The 16,617-nt window shown below is 40.5% G+C and overlaps 1 protein-coding gene across 2 annotated transcripts in view; it reads left to right on the top strand.

The window, feature by feature from the left end:
- Positions 1–16,617, top strand: part of TMCC3 (transmembrane and coiled-coil domain family 3) — a 133,120-nt gene that overhangs the window by 34,007 nt on the left and 82,496 nt on the right. The window contains exon 1 of one of the 2 annotated variants that reach the window (XM_019292441.3): positions 6,807–6,871. The exons of the other annotated variant lie outside the window; for it this stretch is intronic. Coding sequence (XP_019147986.2) covers positions 6,869–6,871 — 3 coding nt within the window. The 5' untranslated portion in view covers positions 6,807–6,868. Of the gene's footprint in view, positions 1–6,806; positions 6,872–16,617 lie in introns of those variants that run through there. 2 annotated transcript variants of the gene reach the window in all.

Here is a 16,617-nt window from a genome sequence, read left to right as displayed (position 1 = left end):
CAATTCCAGAACTTTATCACTCTTTCAGTAAAAAACTTTTTCCTGACATCCAACCTAAATTTCCCTTGGTGCAGCTTAAGACTGTGTCCTCTTGTTGCCTGGAAAAAGAGACCAACCCCCACCTGACTACAACCACCTTTCAGGTAGTTGTAGAGAGTGATAAGGTCACCTCTGAGTCTTCTTTTCTCCAGACTAAACACCCCCAGCTCCCTCAGTTGTTCCTCATAGTGCTTGTGTTCCAAGCCCTTCACCAGCCTTGTTGTCCTCCTCTGGACACGTTCAAGTGTCTTAACGTCCTTCCTGAACTGAGGGGCCCAGAACTGGACACAGCACTCAAGGTGTGGCCTCAGCTCTGAAGATAGAGTGTTTCCAAGCACTTAGTGAGCTGAAACCATGGATATATGGAACATCACACAGTACGAAAATGTTATGGGTATTTGATGAATCTTTTAAGTTTTTGACCTACTACTTGAGTCCAACAACCTTGGGCCCCTGTAAATTTCCATGCTGCTTCAAGACATCTGTTGCTTTTCATCTTTTTTGGTTTTCTGTATGGTTGGCTCATATTAACAGAAAAGGAAAAGACATGCTTTTATATTTCTGTTGGAGCTGTTTTCAGTGCTAGAGTTGCCCATGTGTGCATTTGGATTCCAGGACTCTCAGATGCAGGGACTCTCTCCTGCCACTGGCCTTTGTTGCTCTGTCTCTGTAAGTATGGCACTCTTGCCTCTCCTTTTCCCTCTTAACTGATTTTTTTTTTTTTTCTCCCTGTCACTTTACAGTCCCTTCCAGACCAGAAAAGCCCAGAGGAACAGTAAGGTCTAGGACTAAAATTACAGGTGACTCTCTTTTGTGCCAACCCCCTAGGGCTTGCTTCTTACAAGATTTACCCCCCTTATTTCTTGAGGCTGGTCTCCACTTTGCAGAGATGGGATGGCAGGTAGCTGCCTCTTCCCCTCCCTGCGAAAATCTGGCAGTACTGCAGTTCACACTTGGAGGGATGGAGGCTGCTTTTTTCCTCTTACAGCCTACTGGAGATATGTCAGTAAACCATGTGCATTGTGTTATGGGAAATATTTAATGCAGCAACTTTCTTAAAAGATTAATTTTTTGCCCTTGGTAAGCATTATATGCGTATTAAATAAAATATTACCTCAACAAGTTGCATGTACTACTAGCAGCATGCACTCACAGGGATGCTCATTATACTCTGCTGGTTTTAAAGGGTCTTGTTTTTGAACTGGTAAGAGTTGCTTCTTGCATTTAAATGCTATTTCTAGCTTCTCAGACTCTGGGAAAATATTAATTTTGAGACCCATAAACCAGAAGAAAAAAGCTTTAAAAGCACACAATCTAACATCTCCTGGTTGTTTTCTTAAAGCAAGGTCCCCAATTCTGGGGATTCTTAGTTTTTAAAAAATACTGAAATTCTGCTTTGACCAGTTTTGCTCTGCAGCCTTGCACTTTCTAGAGCCATTAAAACCAACCTTGGTTTTGGTTTCAAAACTTGAATGTTAATACTGCTAATTAACTTTTGGCATGGTAAAATGGCAAGAGTATTAAAATGTTTTTTAATTTTTTGTCTCTGTGTTGACTGATTGGAATGTTTGGATGTCATTAGGCTACTTATTTATAGCAGGAGTATGAGCAATGCACTATAAGCAGGGGAAGTAATTCCTGGCTGCTTTAGCTAGAAGTTCAAATGTTAATTCTTGTTAGTGTTTAAATTGAATGAAAGCATCATTTTGTTCAATTCTTCAGTATTCCAAAGAAATTGATTACACAAGTGCAATTTAGGCAACAACCTTAATCTCTCCTTTTATTATGCACGTTGATAGTGCCAGTATTAGCCTGCAGTCTTCCTGGCTTGTTTATGAATGTTGTACATTGCTTTGCAGTCACTTAATAATATTAAATTTCCTGAATTGAAGAGAAACTGTTAAATTATTTTTAGAATAAGAGCCCAGATATCTGCAGCATGGAGATAAGTCCTATTTTATAAAAAATACATCCCCAGTAGAAGGATATATTTTGCTAAAGGTGCCCTAATGGAGATAGTGTTTAATCTTTCTGTTGTCTCTGGATTTTACGTACATGACTGAGTTCATGATTCAACGCATATGCACCATTACCACCCTCTTAACCACTCCATGCATTAAAAACCCAATACTTCCTGACAGGAAAAAAAAATTAAGAGCAATCCTTCCCTCCTAGCAGATATCTTTATTATAGACTGGTGTTCTTCCTGCACCAGAACTCAATAAAAGAACTCTTTTTTTTTTTAGTCTAGCTCAAGAACTTGACCATTGTATTGATTTTTACCTTGAGAACTGTGTATAGAACTTGGGATCAGCTAGGGAATTTGTTCTGTTGGGTCATTCTGTCATGATTTAATAGATTTAATAGCTGTGGAGCCCTTCTAGCCTCTGGGAATGGAGCCTGCAACATCACCAGAGCCTTTATACAGTTGTCGTGACTGTGGTGTTTATTAGACATGGTAATTGGCTGCTCAACATCCTGCGACTGAGGAAAAAAAACAAAGTATCAACCCCTGTAGTATCATTGTGGTTTTGCATCTCCTATTTCTACCCTAGCAGCCAGAGCAATGCTCATGCCTGGAACTTTTCTAGTCCTTGCAGTTTTCTGCCCTTCCAGGTTCAAAGTATATTTTGGGTCTGGCTTCAAGCCCAGTGGGTGTAAGACTGAAGAAATACTCCTGGGCTTATCAGTGACTGAAGGAGGACATTGATTTAATGATTCTAGTTTGCTAGATATATGGGGACTTTGCTGCGTGTTAGCAGTTAAAGATAGGTTTTAAGTTTGGGTGGGGTTTTTTTGAGTTACATTTCTTAAGGTTGCCTACTGGTAATAGGTGGACATGCAGCTGTAAGTTTTATATGAGTAAACTGAAGAAGACTGTGATACTATCACTGATGGTCCATACTTTGCTATCAACTGGAATTGTCTTAAGTTTTTAAGAGAGAGAGTGTTCTGCAATGTTAATATGCACCTGACAGAAAACAGTGCAGAGAATGTATTTATAGGAAATACAGCTAAAATTATTTCCAAAAAGGGAAATTTAATAAAGTGGAAAACAGATTGAAAGTACTGGTGAGCTAAGCACTACTGGTATGTTTTAGCTGTCCCTCAAATTTTCCTCACTAGGGGGCTATGGTTTGGTGCAGGTTTGCAGTCAGAATACCAAGCAGTGCCCTCAGAAAGCAGATCAGGTCATTTGTAAATCTGCTTTTAAAGCAGAGAAAGGCACAACAAAATCATCCTCCTTTGCTGTATCTGTAAAAAATAATAAAACTGGAATAGTGCAGGATGATAGAAGGACTAAATGAATGTGCTTAATGAATGCCTGTGTGAAGACTTAAAAATAATTTGTTGGAAACAGAAAAGTTCTGAGGTTTTCTTTGGCTGCTATTTTGCAGTTCAGACTGGCTGATGAGTATAATAGTCTTGCTGGCCTTAATATTCATTAATTCAAATCATGTCAGTCATTATCTGTTCTTTTTACTCTTCTTTTTTTAGAAGAGGTGGTCATTTATTTGATCAGTTCTTAGTGAGGTGGCTCCATTTGATTTCTCAGTATAATTGTAGTTTGTGCACATCTGCAAGTAGTGATTTTGAGTTTTGCTTTTCATTGTTTCTTGTTCCAGTAAATCAGTCACAGAAGAAAATGTGGAGTCATCTGAGGGGAAGATCTAAGTAGCCTGCTGGGCTGTCTTCAAATCAGATATCTAGCAGACTGGCCTGGAAAGAACAACACCATCTGGATATGGAAAGAACCCTTAAGATGTTTTTGCATCACAGAAGGTTATTGACAGGGTAAATGTGCGGCAGTAAAGCTTGCCAGAAATCTCTGAGCTGGTCCATGTGCTTTCCAGCAGCTGTGGGTGTTAAACTTCCTGGACTAACAGCCTGCAGCTGTGCTTTCATTAGTTCCCCGTGAGTTTCGGCTCTCACTGAAGTTCAGTTCCTAGATGTTAGGACTACTTGGGGAAAAAAACCAAACCTCCTTTGATTTATTATTTCAGTTCCCTGGTATGAATCTGTCCCAAAAGCTTTTCATTGTCAGTAGCTGAAACATAGTGTTTTATCCAGTCTAAACTAGTGATAGCTTACAAGGTATGGGTTTAGCTATCTAAAAAAATCAGCTATTTTAACTAAAACTGTTCTTAAAGCCTAAAGACTAAAATTTCTGCTCACGAGTTACCAGACTTCTCCCTAGCAGATGTTAAAACCTCTCATTAGGAATAAGCTTTTGGACAGTTTCATTCCACCACTAACCTAGTAGAAGCTCAGATGATACCTTAGGTTAGCATTGCAAAGGCAGTGGATGTCACATTTAGCCTGATTACTTATTCAGTGTGGATAGCCATTACTTACAGTGAAGGTGCTTGGGAACGGCCTTTGGAATAATGGGCAACTGGAATAATGTGTCTGCTTTTAGCTAGAATAAGCTGCCTTATCAAGTCCACTCCTGTGATCTGTGCTTGTTACTCATTTTAAGGTCTAAATCAGTATTTTAGCCCCAGCACAGCTAGTGGGACTGTTTTTTCAGAAGCTCTCTCTCCAGGCCTGGAGGAAAGAATTTGATCTCATCCCTCTGATTTGAGGAAAGATTATATTGCATTCAGCTATTCACTTGCACTCTCTCACCGCACTTCAACAACTGTCTTGGATTTGGGGAGCTGTAAAGGATGCTTTCAGTGTGTTCTGTTAAGCAGAACCCGTTCCTGGAGCTAACCCAATCTAAATCAAAATGTGGTGAAAGTGAAGTTGAAAGAAAAATGGCTTAAAAGCCAGCCTGTGCTGTAATCACCCAGTGAACCTTTCCCCTCTCATTTGAGTTCATTATCCTAACCTGAGGAAGCTTAAAATCAGACTGAGTGCAGATGTTATCAAATACGACTCTGCATTCTGTATTCAGAGCTCTGTGCCGCCTCCTGACTCTGCTCCATTTTTAGCTTTGGAATAATGTAGCACTTGCATGATTTATTACACAAAACATTCTGGCAGCAGAAAGGATCAAGAGTAGGTGGGGTCATTATAGCTGTTATCTAATTCCTTTTGAATGTTAGAGAGTATTAAATTAAAAAAAAGATTTTTTTTTTTTTTTATGTATGCTCCAGGGTTTCCATTTTGTGTTGAAAAAGGAGTGGATTATCCAATAGCTAGTTGACCTTCCCTAAACAAGGTAAGATCTGAATGCTGGAAATCAAAAGCAAGAACTCCCAGTAACCTCAGGAGGGGCAAGGGATTTAACTCCCTTAAGTGTGACTACAAAAGAGACTTCTCCCCACTCTCTGGAGGGTAGCCTGGACATCTCCCTTCCCAGCCTGTGTGCCTGCTTTTGTGAGAACAGAGGTGGTGCTAGAGGAAAACAGGCACTCTCTCCTACATCTCTTCCTGGTGTGTGACTCCCACAGGAGACTCCTCTGAATCTACCAGGATCATGGTGTGAGGAAGGAGGAGGTAGATGGGGACAAACTCTTGCCTTTTCAGGAAGCCTCTGCAGGCTGCAGTGAATAAAGGACAGCTAAACATGGGAGCATGGGAAGTGCTAGCAGCTGTCAAAAACCTCATGTTCAAGCACAACATTGTTTTTTACCAGTCGAGAGACATCTTGTATTGGATGATGCAGTGAGCCACTTGTCGTGAGAACAGGGAGCAGTCATAGCTCTAATCCATATCTGTGGGTTAGGTAGTGGGGCCTAGGAGAGAAGTGTCACCATTTGAAATATCCTCAGCAAGGAGAGCACTGCAGTCCCTCTCCTGCTTCATGTCTTCTTGTGTTGGATTTGGTGGCTTGAGGAGACTGTGTATCACACGGATGAGCTGTGGACAGTACAAGTGCCAAACATGGCAGAGGGACCTGACCAAAGAGGGGTGTGAAGTAGGAGGCAGCATGAGTCTTGCACTCAGTGCAGAGAACACGTGCTGTGTCCTCATTGTTCAGCTCGTGCAACCCACAGCATGATGCAGCTAATGCAGAGAGCAGGAATGAACTGGCTGTGAATAATAGATCTAGAATATTTTGGAAAACTAGCACTATAAAAATTTTAAAAAGGTGGTTGCACTTCTTCAGAAAAGCTTGCTCTGCAGTGCAGAAGCAATGAAGATTTTGTTACTCTTTTGTTTGATCAAAAAGTGCATTAATAAAATTATTCGGTTTATTCTTTTGCTCATCCTACTAGCCTGAGAACAAGACATGGAAGAGTTTTAGGCATCTCCAATCTGCAAGCACTCTTGTCTATTCAACTTTAAGCTTGATTGTGTGTGACTGTGTAGGGAGGAAGGAACAAAGGCTTTATTTTTCTCTCATTTGCCTTAGTAATCTTGCAATGAAAAGTCAAACCAGTTTACATCTTTTTATAGGATTATAAAGAAAAAGTACATAATTGGAAAAAGAGCAAACCTAGGTCCTCCTTGTAGTTTCTGGTCCCTGCAGAGTCTCCAGCCTTTTCACTAATACTGAGCTATTAAAATTCATCCTGGAAATATTGCCCACATGTCTTTGGTCAGAAAAAGCAGCCTTCAGAAACACCGTAAGTACTGCAAGCCCTCCTGCACTGTCTGTCCATCCTAGACAGATGGAGTGAGTGCATGCTCATGCAGTGCAAGAGGCTTTGCATTCACGCAAGTGGAGGAGTCATCATCTAGTTTTGAGGAAGGTTCTCAGGCTATCTTTAGCAGACAGACAACTGCTGGGTTGCACTTATAGAAATAGAAACAACCTTCTAGTCTGACTTCAGTGCTGTTGAGGTCCTTGCTGCTCAGCTCATGCTTTTGCTTCTCTCCAGGGGGTAACTCCTACAGCTGCTACAGGAAGGCAGAAACTGTCTACTTCTCCACGCTAATGGTACCTACTTAACCCTTCTCACCTTGTTGGGAGAATTTTATCATTCTGGATTGCTTAGGGAACACTGTTTACTTCCTGAGTACAACTTAACTGTATTTAGATAGTGCTGTTATTTGTCTTTCCAGCCAGGACTAGGTGGTCAGCTATGGTTGCAGCCTACGAGTACTCCAGATGTTCTCCAGATGCTCAAACACTGTAGTTTGAATTGTCTTTTGCCCTCTTCACTTCCACAACAGCAAGCTGTGCTGTGCATATGCTGAACAAGTAGTAGTCAGCCTGCAGAGGTGACTGTTACTGTAGGATGGAGTGTTTGTATCCTAAATGTCAAGAGTTTGGCAGTAATAACTACCAGTGATTAATTAGGTGACATGAGCTGTATGTGATAATAGTGGTATTTACTGGAGTTGTTGTACTTTTGAAATTTATGAAAGATTAGAAAATAGGTTAATCAGTATTTCTGTTGTTTGTGTTTGCAGCTCTTACTGTGACCATTGTTGTAGTCATGTGGTTTAGTGTTAAGTAGTCATGCAAAGAGCAGGGAGTTGGACTTGATGATCCTTTTGGGTCCCTTCCAACTGGATATTCTGTGATTCTACACAACTTACAATTATCCTTCATTTTGGAAAAACAGAGGAAGACTTGCATTTGAAGTGTTCCAATATATTTGTCATGTTCCTCACTTATCTCTTGTTTTGCAGGGGCTCGTTTTAGTTTTCATTGGTCAAGTTAGCAGTTGATTCACCTTATGACTTTAATATCATATGCTTGTGAAAAGTTGGCCAGGAGATCACTTTCACTGTTGCTGACTCAAATGCCTGCATACAGAATGCAGTGGTATAAATGGGTGGTATAAATTTATGAACAGTCCTTGCCTGTTTTAGCTAGTATTAATTTTAAAGCAAATTAAATCACTAAAAGTTGTCATCTTCCTTTCTTTAAGTCATATAGTTTTCTTTTCTGATATAATATCCAGGATACTCTATACCATAAGTTTATTCTTATTGTACTGACTGTAAGAGAAGACAACAGAAGATTTCTTCAAAATCAGAACCTATTTCTGGATTTAGTGACTCTTTAGATTCTGAATAGCAGTTGAGAATGCAATAACCTGGCATTTCAGTGGTGCATTTCTTTTGCAGAATAGAAGATGTGACCTGAAAGTGGAACAAGTTTTATTTCTCATAATTATTGACTGTGTGGTCATCTGTAGCAAATGTATTTTGTGGGTAGGGCAAGGCTGATTTTCATAAAGCAACCCTAATTAGGAAGAGTTTATGTGAGCAGCATATGCATAGAGAGGACAGAAAAGAGCTGACATTACGTGGGTAAGAGCTGGGAAAACTGAACAACGGTTCAATGCCAGAAAACAAACAGACGGGCACAAGAAATTTTTAAAAATGTATTTTTGGTTGGTTGTTTTGTTTTTAAATGTGCTAAGAAGCACAATGTTGGGAGTTGGGCAACCCAGTGATAATTCCTGCTCTATTGTGGTATATTTTGGGACTGACTGCCTAACTACAGGTATCTGAATCTTAGACAGCCCAGGTCAGTCATCTAATAGCCAATGGCAATCAAAGGGTTTTAAATATACAAAAGCCCCCATGTAGTGATGTAAATAAGACGATTTACAGGCTGTTTAAAATAAGATGATTTATAGCCTCTAAATTGTGTAGAAATACACAAAGATAGCTCAAATGATGAGGTACCGGAGATGTGTATGACTGGTTTTCTCCTGGGACTGCAAGATTTTTTTTTTTTTTTTTTTTATTATCAGTATCTAAGCATCAGGCTATAGCCTGTTGGTGAGAACCTCAGGCACCTCAGGGGTACTGTGAAAGCTCCTGCTAATGCTTTAACTGTGCCATCTCGTCTCTGCTCTATGGTGGGATCCTCAGGGAACATTTCTTCCCTGTTAGATATTGCTCTCATTATGCTGTGTTGATATGTTAGCAAAATAGATGTTGCTCCTGACAGTCTGGGGCTGTGCAGTGTCTGTACAGTTTGGTGTCTGGCAGGATCTCTCTCTGCAATACAGTGCAGTGCTGTACTTGGGAGCACACAGGTAGAGAGGCCCAAAGACAGATCCCAGACAAACTAATTTTTGTTTGTTTATCTATCCTCTTTGATAAGCTGGGGTATCTAATGACTGTTGTGTTTGAGCACACTGTGATGGTATTTTTCACTTTTTCCTACACTTTTATTTCTTCAAATGCAGCTCTGCTATGGTGCCACAGAGGACAGTGTCCTGACAGGAACAGATGATCCTCTCAGAAGACTGCAGAAAGCTCAGGTTCCACGAAATTATATATCACTATGCCCTTGTTTTAAAGATAGCCACTCAGGGATTAAATGCATGGGCTTCAGTATCTTAAGCCAGTTCCTGTTCAGGTGACTTTCATTCTTGTTCAGTGTATCAGGTGGCAATAACCAGGGAAGCCAGTTACAGAAGGTGGCTGTATGATCTGGTTTAATAGTTTTCTGTGTGCGCATGTGTGCCTGTTGGGTGAAACACAGTGAGACTTGGGCTTGCTTTCCATGTTTCATCCACTCATGTATGTGTAGCTCCCTGTCTGTATAAGGATTTCAGGACAAGAGGGAACGGCCTCAAGTTGCATCAGGGTTGTCAAGCACTGGCACAGGTTGCCCAGGGAAGTGGTTGACTCACCATCCCTGGAGGTATTTGCACAAATGTGTAGATGTGGCTCTTAGGGACATGGTTCAATGGTGGACTTGGCAGTGCCAGGGTAATGGTTGGACTTGATAATCTTGGAGGTCTTTTCCAACCTAAATGATTCTATGATTCTAAGAGTAGAGGTAGTGCACCTCACCTTTAGTAAGGGGTCTTTAACCAGCATTGTCAATGATGTGCTAGGGCTCTCCTGCATCTGCCCTGCAAGAAGGAATGCTGCAAGGTCTCAGTTCTTTCTTAGGTCATCCATTTGTTTTCTTTGTAGAAGGAGATTTAAGAAATAGTGTCTCAAATCCACAAAAAAGGATGATTAACCTAATAGTGGAAAATGCAGCATGTGTGTTAAAAACATATAGGTAAAAGTAGGTTCTGAAATCCTTGGAGAGAAACTAACCTGACTTGTGTTTGGGTTTTGAACTTCTTAAAAGTAATCCTTTGTGCTACCATCATCATTGCAAACATCAGTGAGTAGTTGCTCTTGGCTTCCTCTGACTTAACATGGTTACTCTTGAGAACACTGAGACTGTAGCGTTTACTTCCAGTTCAGTTTTGTCAGTCACTCCATCTGAAAGGCAGCAGCTCCCGTCTGGCTTTGGAGCCTTGTCCATGAAACTATACATCTGTTCATACCTCTTTGGGAGAGAGAGGTATGCTGGGTTATTCTCTAGCCTTCTACTACTCAAAATTGAGATTCATGTAATGATTTAAGTCACAAATAGCAGCATACTGGAAATTTTACCTTCTCTTTGCACTTATGCACCTTGGAGAATCTGTGTTGAAGACTGAATTACATTTAAGAGAGTAAGAGGTTGGGACACAAAGCAAGAGCTGCCTGCCCAGGAAGGACAGGACTTGATCCTTGCACCTTCAGTCTGTCCTAGTGGGCTAAAAAAAGTCCTGAATGGAGACTAGTCTTAGTGCAAATCATAACCAGGCCTGGGATTTGCTTCATCTACAAACTCCTGAGGTCAGTGTTTGTTCATGAGCCTCAGAAGTCATCTCTTCACTGCAGGGATTCCTGAATGACTTCTGTGGCCCATATGGTGCAGGAGATCAGAGCTGTGTTGTGGTGTTTGCTGACCTAAAATGTCTGTGCTTCAGTGAACTGGAAAACAGCAAAAAATGGAGCAGTTTTTTTTCAGAAAGGCTGATGGACTGCCTCAGCACTGAGTTTAATGCAAACCCTTGTCGTGTTAATTAGGTGTTAATTTGAGTTCAACAGGGGATGCAGTATTAACCAGGCCCTTGTTGTGCTGTTATTTCTTTATACAGTTAATGTGACACCAAATCCCACGACAGTTCACTCCATTATTAATGGCTTTCACCGCTGAACTATTTTTAGCCTTGTAAGAAAATGCTTGAGAAAAAGAAAGGAATCCACTGGCTGACAAATGTGAATGCTTAAACAGGGCTTTCACCACAGCAGTTTCTTACTGCCTTCACTGTTGGCTACACTGGGTATGTGTAGGGACATGCCTCCACATGACTGTGTTTTCCTGGGAAATGCCTCTGGCATGACTGTGTCCTAGCTGGTGGTGTCTTCCTGTGAGAGAATTGGATGAGATGATCTGGTACTACTGAGGAAGTCTGCTCTTTTTTTTTTTTTTATCTGCTAGGACAGGAAAAAAGTAGATAAGAACTGAAATGATGAAGTTTTTACCTCTGACACCCACTTGCATATGTAGCTGTCTTCTGGATAATGAAAAACCTAATGGTATCAACCACTTAGGCCTTGTGAATTTGCACCAGTCCTAAGCTGTAAAAACCACTGCTTTCTTCTTGCTTTCTGGTTACAGGCTTCAGGCAGTGTTGCATGTAGTTTAGATGACTTGGCCAACTGATTGTGGCACTTAATAAACAGGAGGCAGAGAGAAGTTTGTAAGAGAAATGGAATTCACCTTTTGGAGAAGCAGGATTTAGTTGATGTTGCTAATAGTGATTTTTTGCATTCCTTGTCCCTGGAAAATTTTTCTCCACAGTTTACGTTATTTGGAAGAACAGAAACAGAAAAGTATGGGCACTTCTGATCCTTCCAGACCATCCATCCACATGGTCCTTTGATCCTTTTATGTCTTCTAGATAATTTCTAGAAGGTAGTGCTAACTGTATGCACTTATAATTTATCAATATGACAGATGATATGAAAGTGTTCAGACTTCATTCAAAATCTGCTATTTCTAAAATAGTCTTGGATTATGGGGTTTTAGTTTAGTTTGGATTTTCTTCTGTGGTAGCACATGAAGGTACCCAAAACCTAGAGGAAATTTGATTGGATCTTTTTCTTTTAAATACCAAACTATGTAAAGTGACTTACTTCCTGTTTTTTCTCTGTTTTATGACTATTGCTTTTAGAGATAGGTGTGTCTCTGTGTAGTGGTGTGGGTTGGGTATCATTACTGTCAAAAACAAGCCTCTGCTTCACAGCCTTGCTTTCATGCACAGCTAAGCTGAAAGTTATGCACAAGTACTTGACATGGAAAATAATAGTATACATGGCCTGAGGGGAAAAAAATAATCATATTTTTTCGAACTTGGAACTTAAGGTTAAAGCATTTTGGTTACTTTCTTTTTTATATCTTTTCTAGACTGGATTCCATTTCATGGTCCTTTTGCCTTTACAAACTGGTAGATTTTAGGTTAGAGACGTTAAGAGCTAGAGAAAGCCTGCTGGATCATATTCTTAATCACTGTGAGTTCACTGTGAATTTTCGTACAGTATTTGTGGTTCTTTTCATATTGCCTCAGCAAAGAAGCCTCCATCAGCTGCCTAAGGAAAGTGTCCCACATTTTGGTAGTTCTTTCTTCCCCAAGGCTCATGCTCCCTCTCTGTTGGAGCCCTTACTCTTTAGTTACATCCTGTGCTGACAGATTGTACTACATCTGATTTGGAAAACCTGAGCTGACCTTTGAGGACATGATATTGTTGCTTCTCTGTGGAGTTTGTTTCTAGGTTTTATCCCCTTCCCTTTCTCAGGCTAGCACAGGTCAGGATCTGCCCTTGCCTTTTTAAAAAAACAGTCACCTTATGCATAGGAGAGAGGGTGAGTTCTGCTTTGGTTTTCCTGAAGTATTTGCCAGAAGTGAAAACCTGTGCGCCAGCTATGATGCTTTCCTCTTGTGTTTCCATCTTCTGGGCAGGGTGACCTCCTAGCAGCACAGAGGTGATAAGGGATGGCACTCCCAAACTAAACGGCCTGCATTTCTTCTGACAGTAGAAATAACTGCTGCTGTTACCATTGCTAGTTTTAATATAAATATAACTTGTGTGTTTTAAAGAGCAGCAGTAAGATCAGGCATTAGGCCGTGGCTCTGCAAAGAGGGCCACTGAATTATGTATTGAGTTCAATGCATTGTGCCAGGCACACCTAGACTGAAAATGCCACTGTGTTGTAACTAATAAGATTTAACCATATTTCATTACTTTGAGTCAGACCCTTTACTGGGGGGTTTGCTAATTGACAAACATGTTGTTTAGCTCTGCATTTCCACTAAGAAGCCTGTACCAGGCTTCTCTGTGTCTTTGTACTGAGATGGAGTCTTGAAGTTATTAGTCATCATAATAAATAATAATAAAGAAAAAACCAGATTAGACAGATCATTTGGACTTCTGAGCTTAATACCTTGTTTTAGGATTCCCTCCACTGCTGCAAGCAAGATAATGAGGGATTTCCCATGCTGGTCGTAGCCTGTGTCTCTAGGTGACAGGAGAGGCAGGAGGCAAAGGGAGGGTGGAACAGGGATCATGAAAGCTTGGCTTTGACTTGATGGTGCTTGCAGGCCCTCAACTGCCCTCCCCACAGCCTACCAGGGCATACCTGGAGTGTGTTGGTACTCTCTGCTGTGGCCACCTGAGACCACCTGGCTTGTGCCAGGGGCATGCTCCAGAGTGCTGAGAAGTTAGTTTTAAACTTAAACACAGCCATAATATTATGAAAATGGAAATTCCCTTCCTGGTCCTTACACACATTTCTGGTGATGGGTGATGTCTGGGGCAAGTTGCTTCTCTCTCAGTTTCTAAAGGACCACGGAAATACTAATTTTTGACCATCTTGCTACGTTTCATAGAATCAGAGTGGTTTCCACTGGACCACGTTGCTCAGATCCTCATCCAGTCAGGCCTCGAACACTTTCAGGGAATGGGCAAGGAGGTGTTTTCCTCCCACCGATGTTCTTTCAGGGATTTTAGAACACTTCTGCATTTTACTGGGTATAATATTTGCTTCACCTTGCAAAATGACACTTAATCCACACCAATGTCCTCTCATGGAAGCGTAAGACTTGTCAACCCTTCAGCAATGACTTCTCAAGAGTTTTCATCATGAGTAAGAGGGGCGGTGAGTCTGACTGAATTTCTGGACTTGTATATGGATCGTGCTATATTAACTTCTTGTTGCACAAATGATTTTGAACAGCTTGGAAATTGCTTTCCTGTTTTATGAATAAATCTTCCTTTGACAAAGGAATGTCACTTTTCTCTGTGATGTTTCTCCATTCAGTTTTTATCTCCCAATTTGGTCCCAGGTTTGTATCTCTTTACATTTATTAATTGGAGTAAGTGAATGTTGATTTGATGGGTTAGTCTCTGCTATTAGTGTAACCTGACTCTCCTCCAATAAACTGGATAGCATAGGATATTTTTTTTCAACTAGGAGATATGAAGTTGAATGAAATGAGAGTAAATGGTGCCTTGTGGTGTTTGTATTCCATAAATCACATTTCTTACTCTGCCAGCTAGGAGTCCTCTCGTGGTGAGAGATGATTTCTGCAGATAGTTCTGAATGTGATTTGAGGGCAGGCTATGGCCCAAGTCCTGACCACAGCTGAGGGAAGACCATACTCTCTTCTAACACTGGTCTTGGCATACAAGAAAAAGATCACAACATTCATTTTTTTCCTGTTGTTTCAGCAGTAGATAGAACCATATAAGTAATTTCTGCTTATAAGAATTGCTACACTAAATTAATGCAAACAAAGTCTCATAGGTGTGAGAATGTTTGCAGGACAGTGCTCAAAAGGAAGATGGCTCTGGCTCCACTTACAAGATGCAAATATCGTACTTTGTTACAAAAAAAAATGGCTTTAATTGAAGCATGACTTTCACTGGCAAGTTCTGGTTTTGTTTTCAATGTCTGCTGTTGTGCTTAATGAGGGGAGAAAATTTTCCGTGAGCAGAATTCAAATATATTCTTTTAAATTCATGTAATGGAAAAAGGCCTATTAAATACAATACAGAAAGGACCACTAGGCATACTTCAAATTTTAGTGGTCACAGAAAGGGAGGTACAGGTAGCGTTTCTTCATTATTTATCTGCTTTTTCATATTTATGACTAGCTCCAACTGTACTCTATTTCCTTTTTAATTTTTTAGAGTGCAGGTGTAGTTACATTCTGTACAAGTGATATTTTGGGGTAAACAGCAGAATTGCTAATGTTAAATGTTTAAAAACTGATACTGATCCCAAAAAAAAAGGCTTTCTTCATTCATCTTATACTGATTCTTGAGCTGTCAGATGTACTGAGATCCCATTTCACATTTTCTCTAGGAGAGCTAAAAACTTTCAAGTGTGGCATTGTTATTTTTCCTGCTGACAAGTGATATGTTCATCTGGTGACACTGATCTGGATACTGGGCCAGAAGTTATGAGAGCTGGAATAGTGTGTTGGTGGGATTTTATTCCCCTGGTAGTAAGTTTACAACCCCTTAAATGTTTGAGTGGAGATGATAATTCTGAATATCTGATTTGGGCTGAATTTTTTGTCTAGATTTTGAGGGGGGGGAAAAAAGGGTTACTCTATTTTGAGGGCAAGATTAAAGAAAATAGTTCAGTCTTCTCTGTTTGCTGGACTTTGACAGTAGGCTGGTGGGCAGCTAGGATGTGGTCTCTCTTGAGGAAAAAGAATAAAACTTTTCGTAATACGCAACAAAAATAGTTTTTGTTCTTGAAAGGAATGAAGGATGTGACTGTGATGTTTTGCCTCCTATCTCACAGGCTTGAGGAAGGAATTTAGCTCACAAATTTGCCTTCAGACTCCCCTCTGCTCTAAAACATGAATCCAGAAACACAAATATCCATTTCACCCCTTAACCTTTGCTGGCTTATGTGTTAAGAAATTCCACATGTAGTGCTGGTGAGTCTCTATTCCTCTGAGGGCAGCTAGGCACAAGATGCTGGCTGCCGAGAGACACAGTATGGTGTGCTAGTGTGCCTAGCCTGGAAGGGGGAGGGCAAAGATATTTCCTTTTTTGAGGGGCATGCAGTTACCTCTAGACCAGGTTTGAATGCAAAAGGCAGATGGGTGGGAGCCTTAATTCTGGGAAAAGCTTGAGCATAAAAAATCTTTGAACAACTTAGGTGAGAGCTCACAATCACCATGACTTCCTAAATATAAGACACAGGAATTCACTAGGCCAGACTATTCCTGCTTTCCAGAGAACTTCCTGTCTCCTTAGAAAATTTGTGTAGAAGAACTGAGTGATCCAACTGGAAAACACATTGATTAAAGATGCACTTTGAATGTATTAAGTGCTATGAAAGTATGAAGTTCTGTGCAAAATGAAACCAAAATTGGTGGATATTATGGCACCATTATTTGTGTCTCTCATTTCCCCTCCTCTAAAATTGTACCCTGCAATTTTCTAATGCATTTATGGTAACTTTAGCAAAGCTTGAGAACTGTGGGATTCTGATGATCCCATACTAACACCTTTGCAGAAATGCAGGGTAGAGGAATTGGGAAGTGACATTATAAAATAAGAAAAACACAGTTGGAATATTGGATGGGTAGCAATGGCAAGTGCCATTTTCTTCATTCAGGTGACAGCAATAATTTTTTTTAACTGTTGTCCTTTTTTTCCATATCCTTTAGCATCCACCAAAAATACTGCTTTGTTGGTAGGCTCTGATCAAGTGCCATGCAAGGTTAAGCAGAAGTCCAGGACAGGTTTTTTTGTTCTGGGAAGCATGGCAGGTCCTGCTCACCTAGGCAAAAGCAAGTGGCTTTTCAACACAGGTTTTATCTTGCTGCTCCCGAGAGTGAGTATGGCAAGGAGAGGGCA

Source organism: Corvus cornix, chromosome 1A (assembly GCF_000738735.6).
Source record: "Corvus cornix cornix isolate S_Up_H32 chromosome 1A, ASM73873v5, whole genome shotgun sequence".
NCBI classification, from domain to species: domain Eukaryota; kingdom Metazoa; phylum Chordata; class Aves; order Passeriformes; family Corvidae; genus Corvus; species Corvus cornix.
The sequence above is the reverse complement of the archived record's forward strand: the minus strand, read 5'-3'. Positions and strand labels throughout refer to the sequence as shown.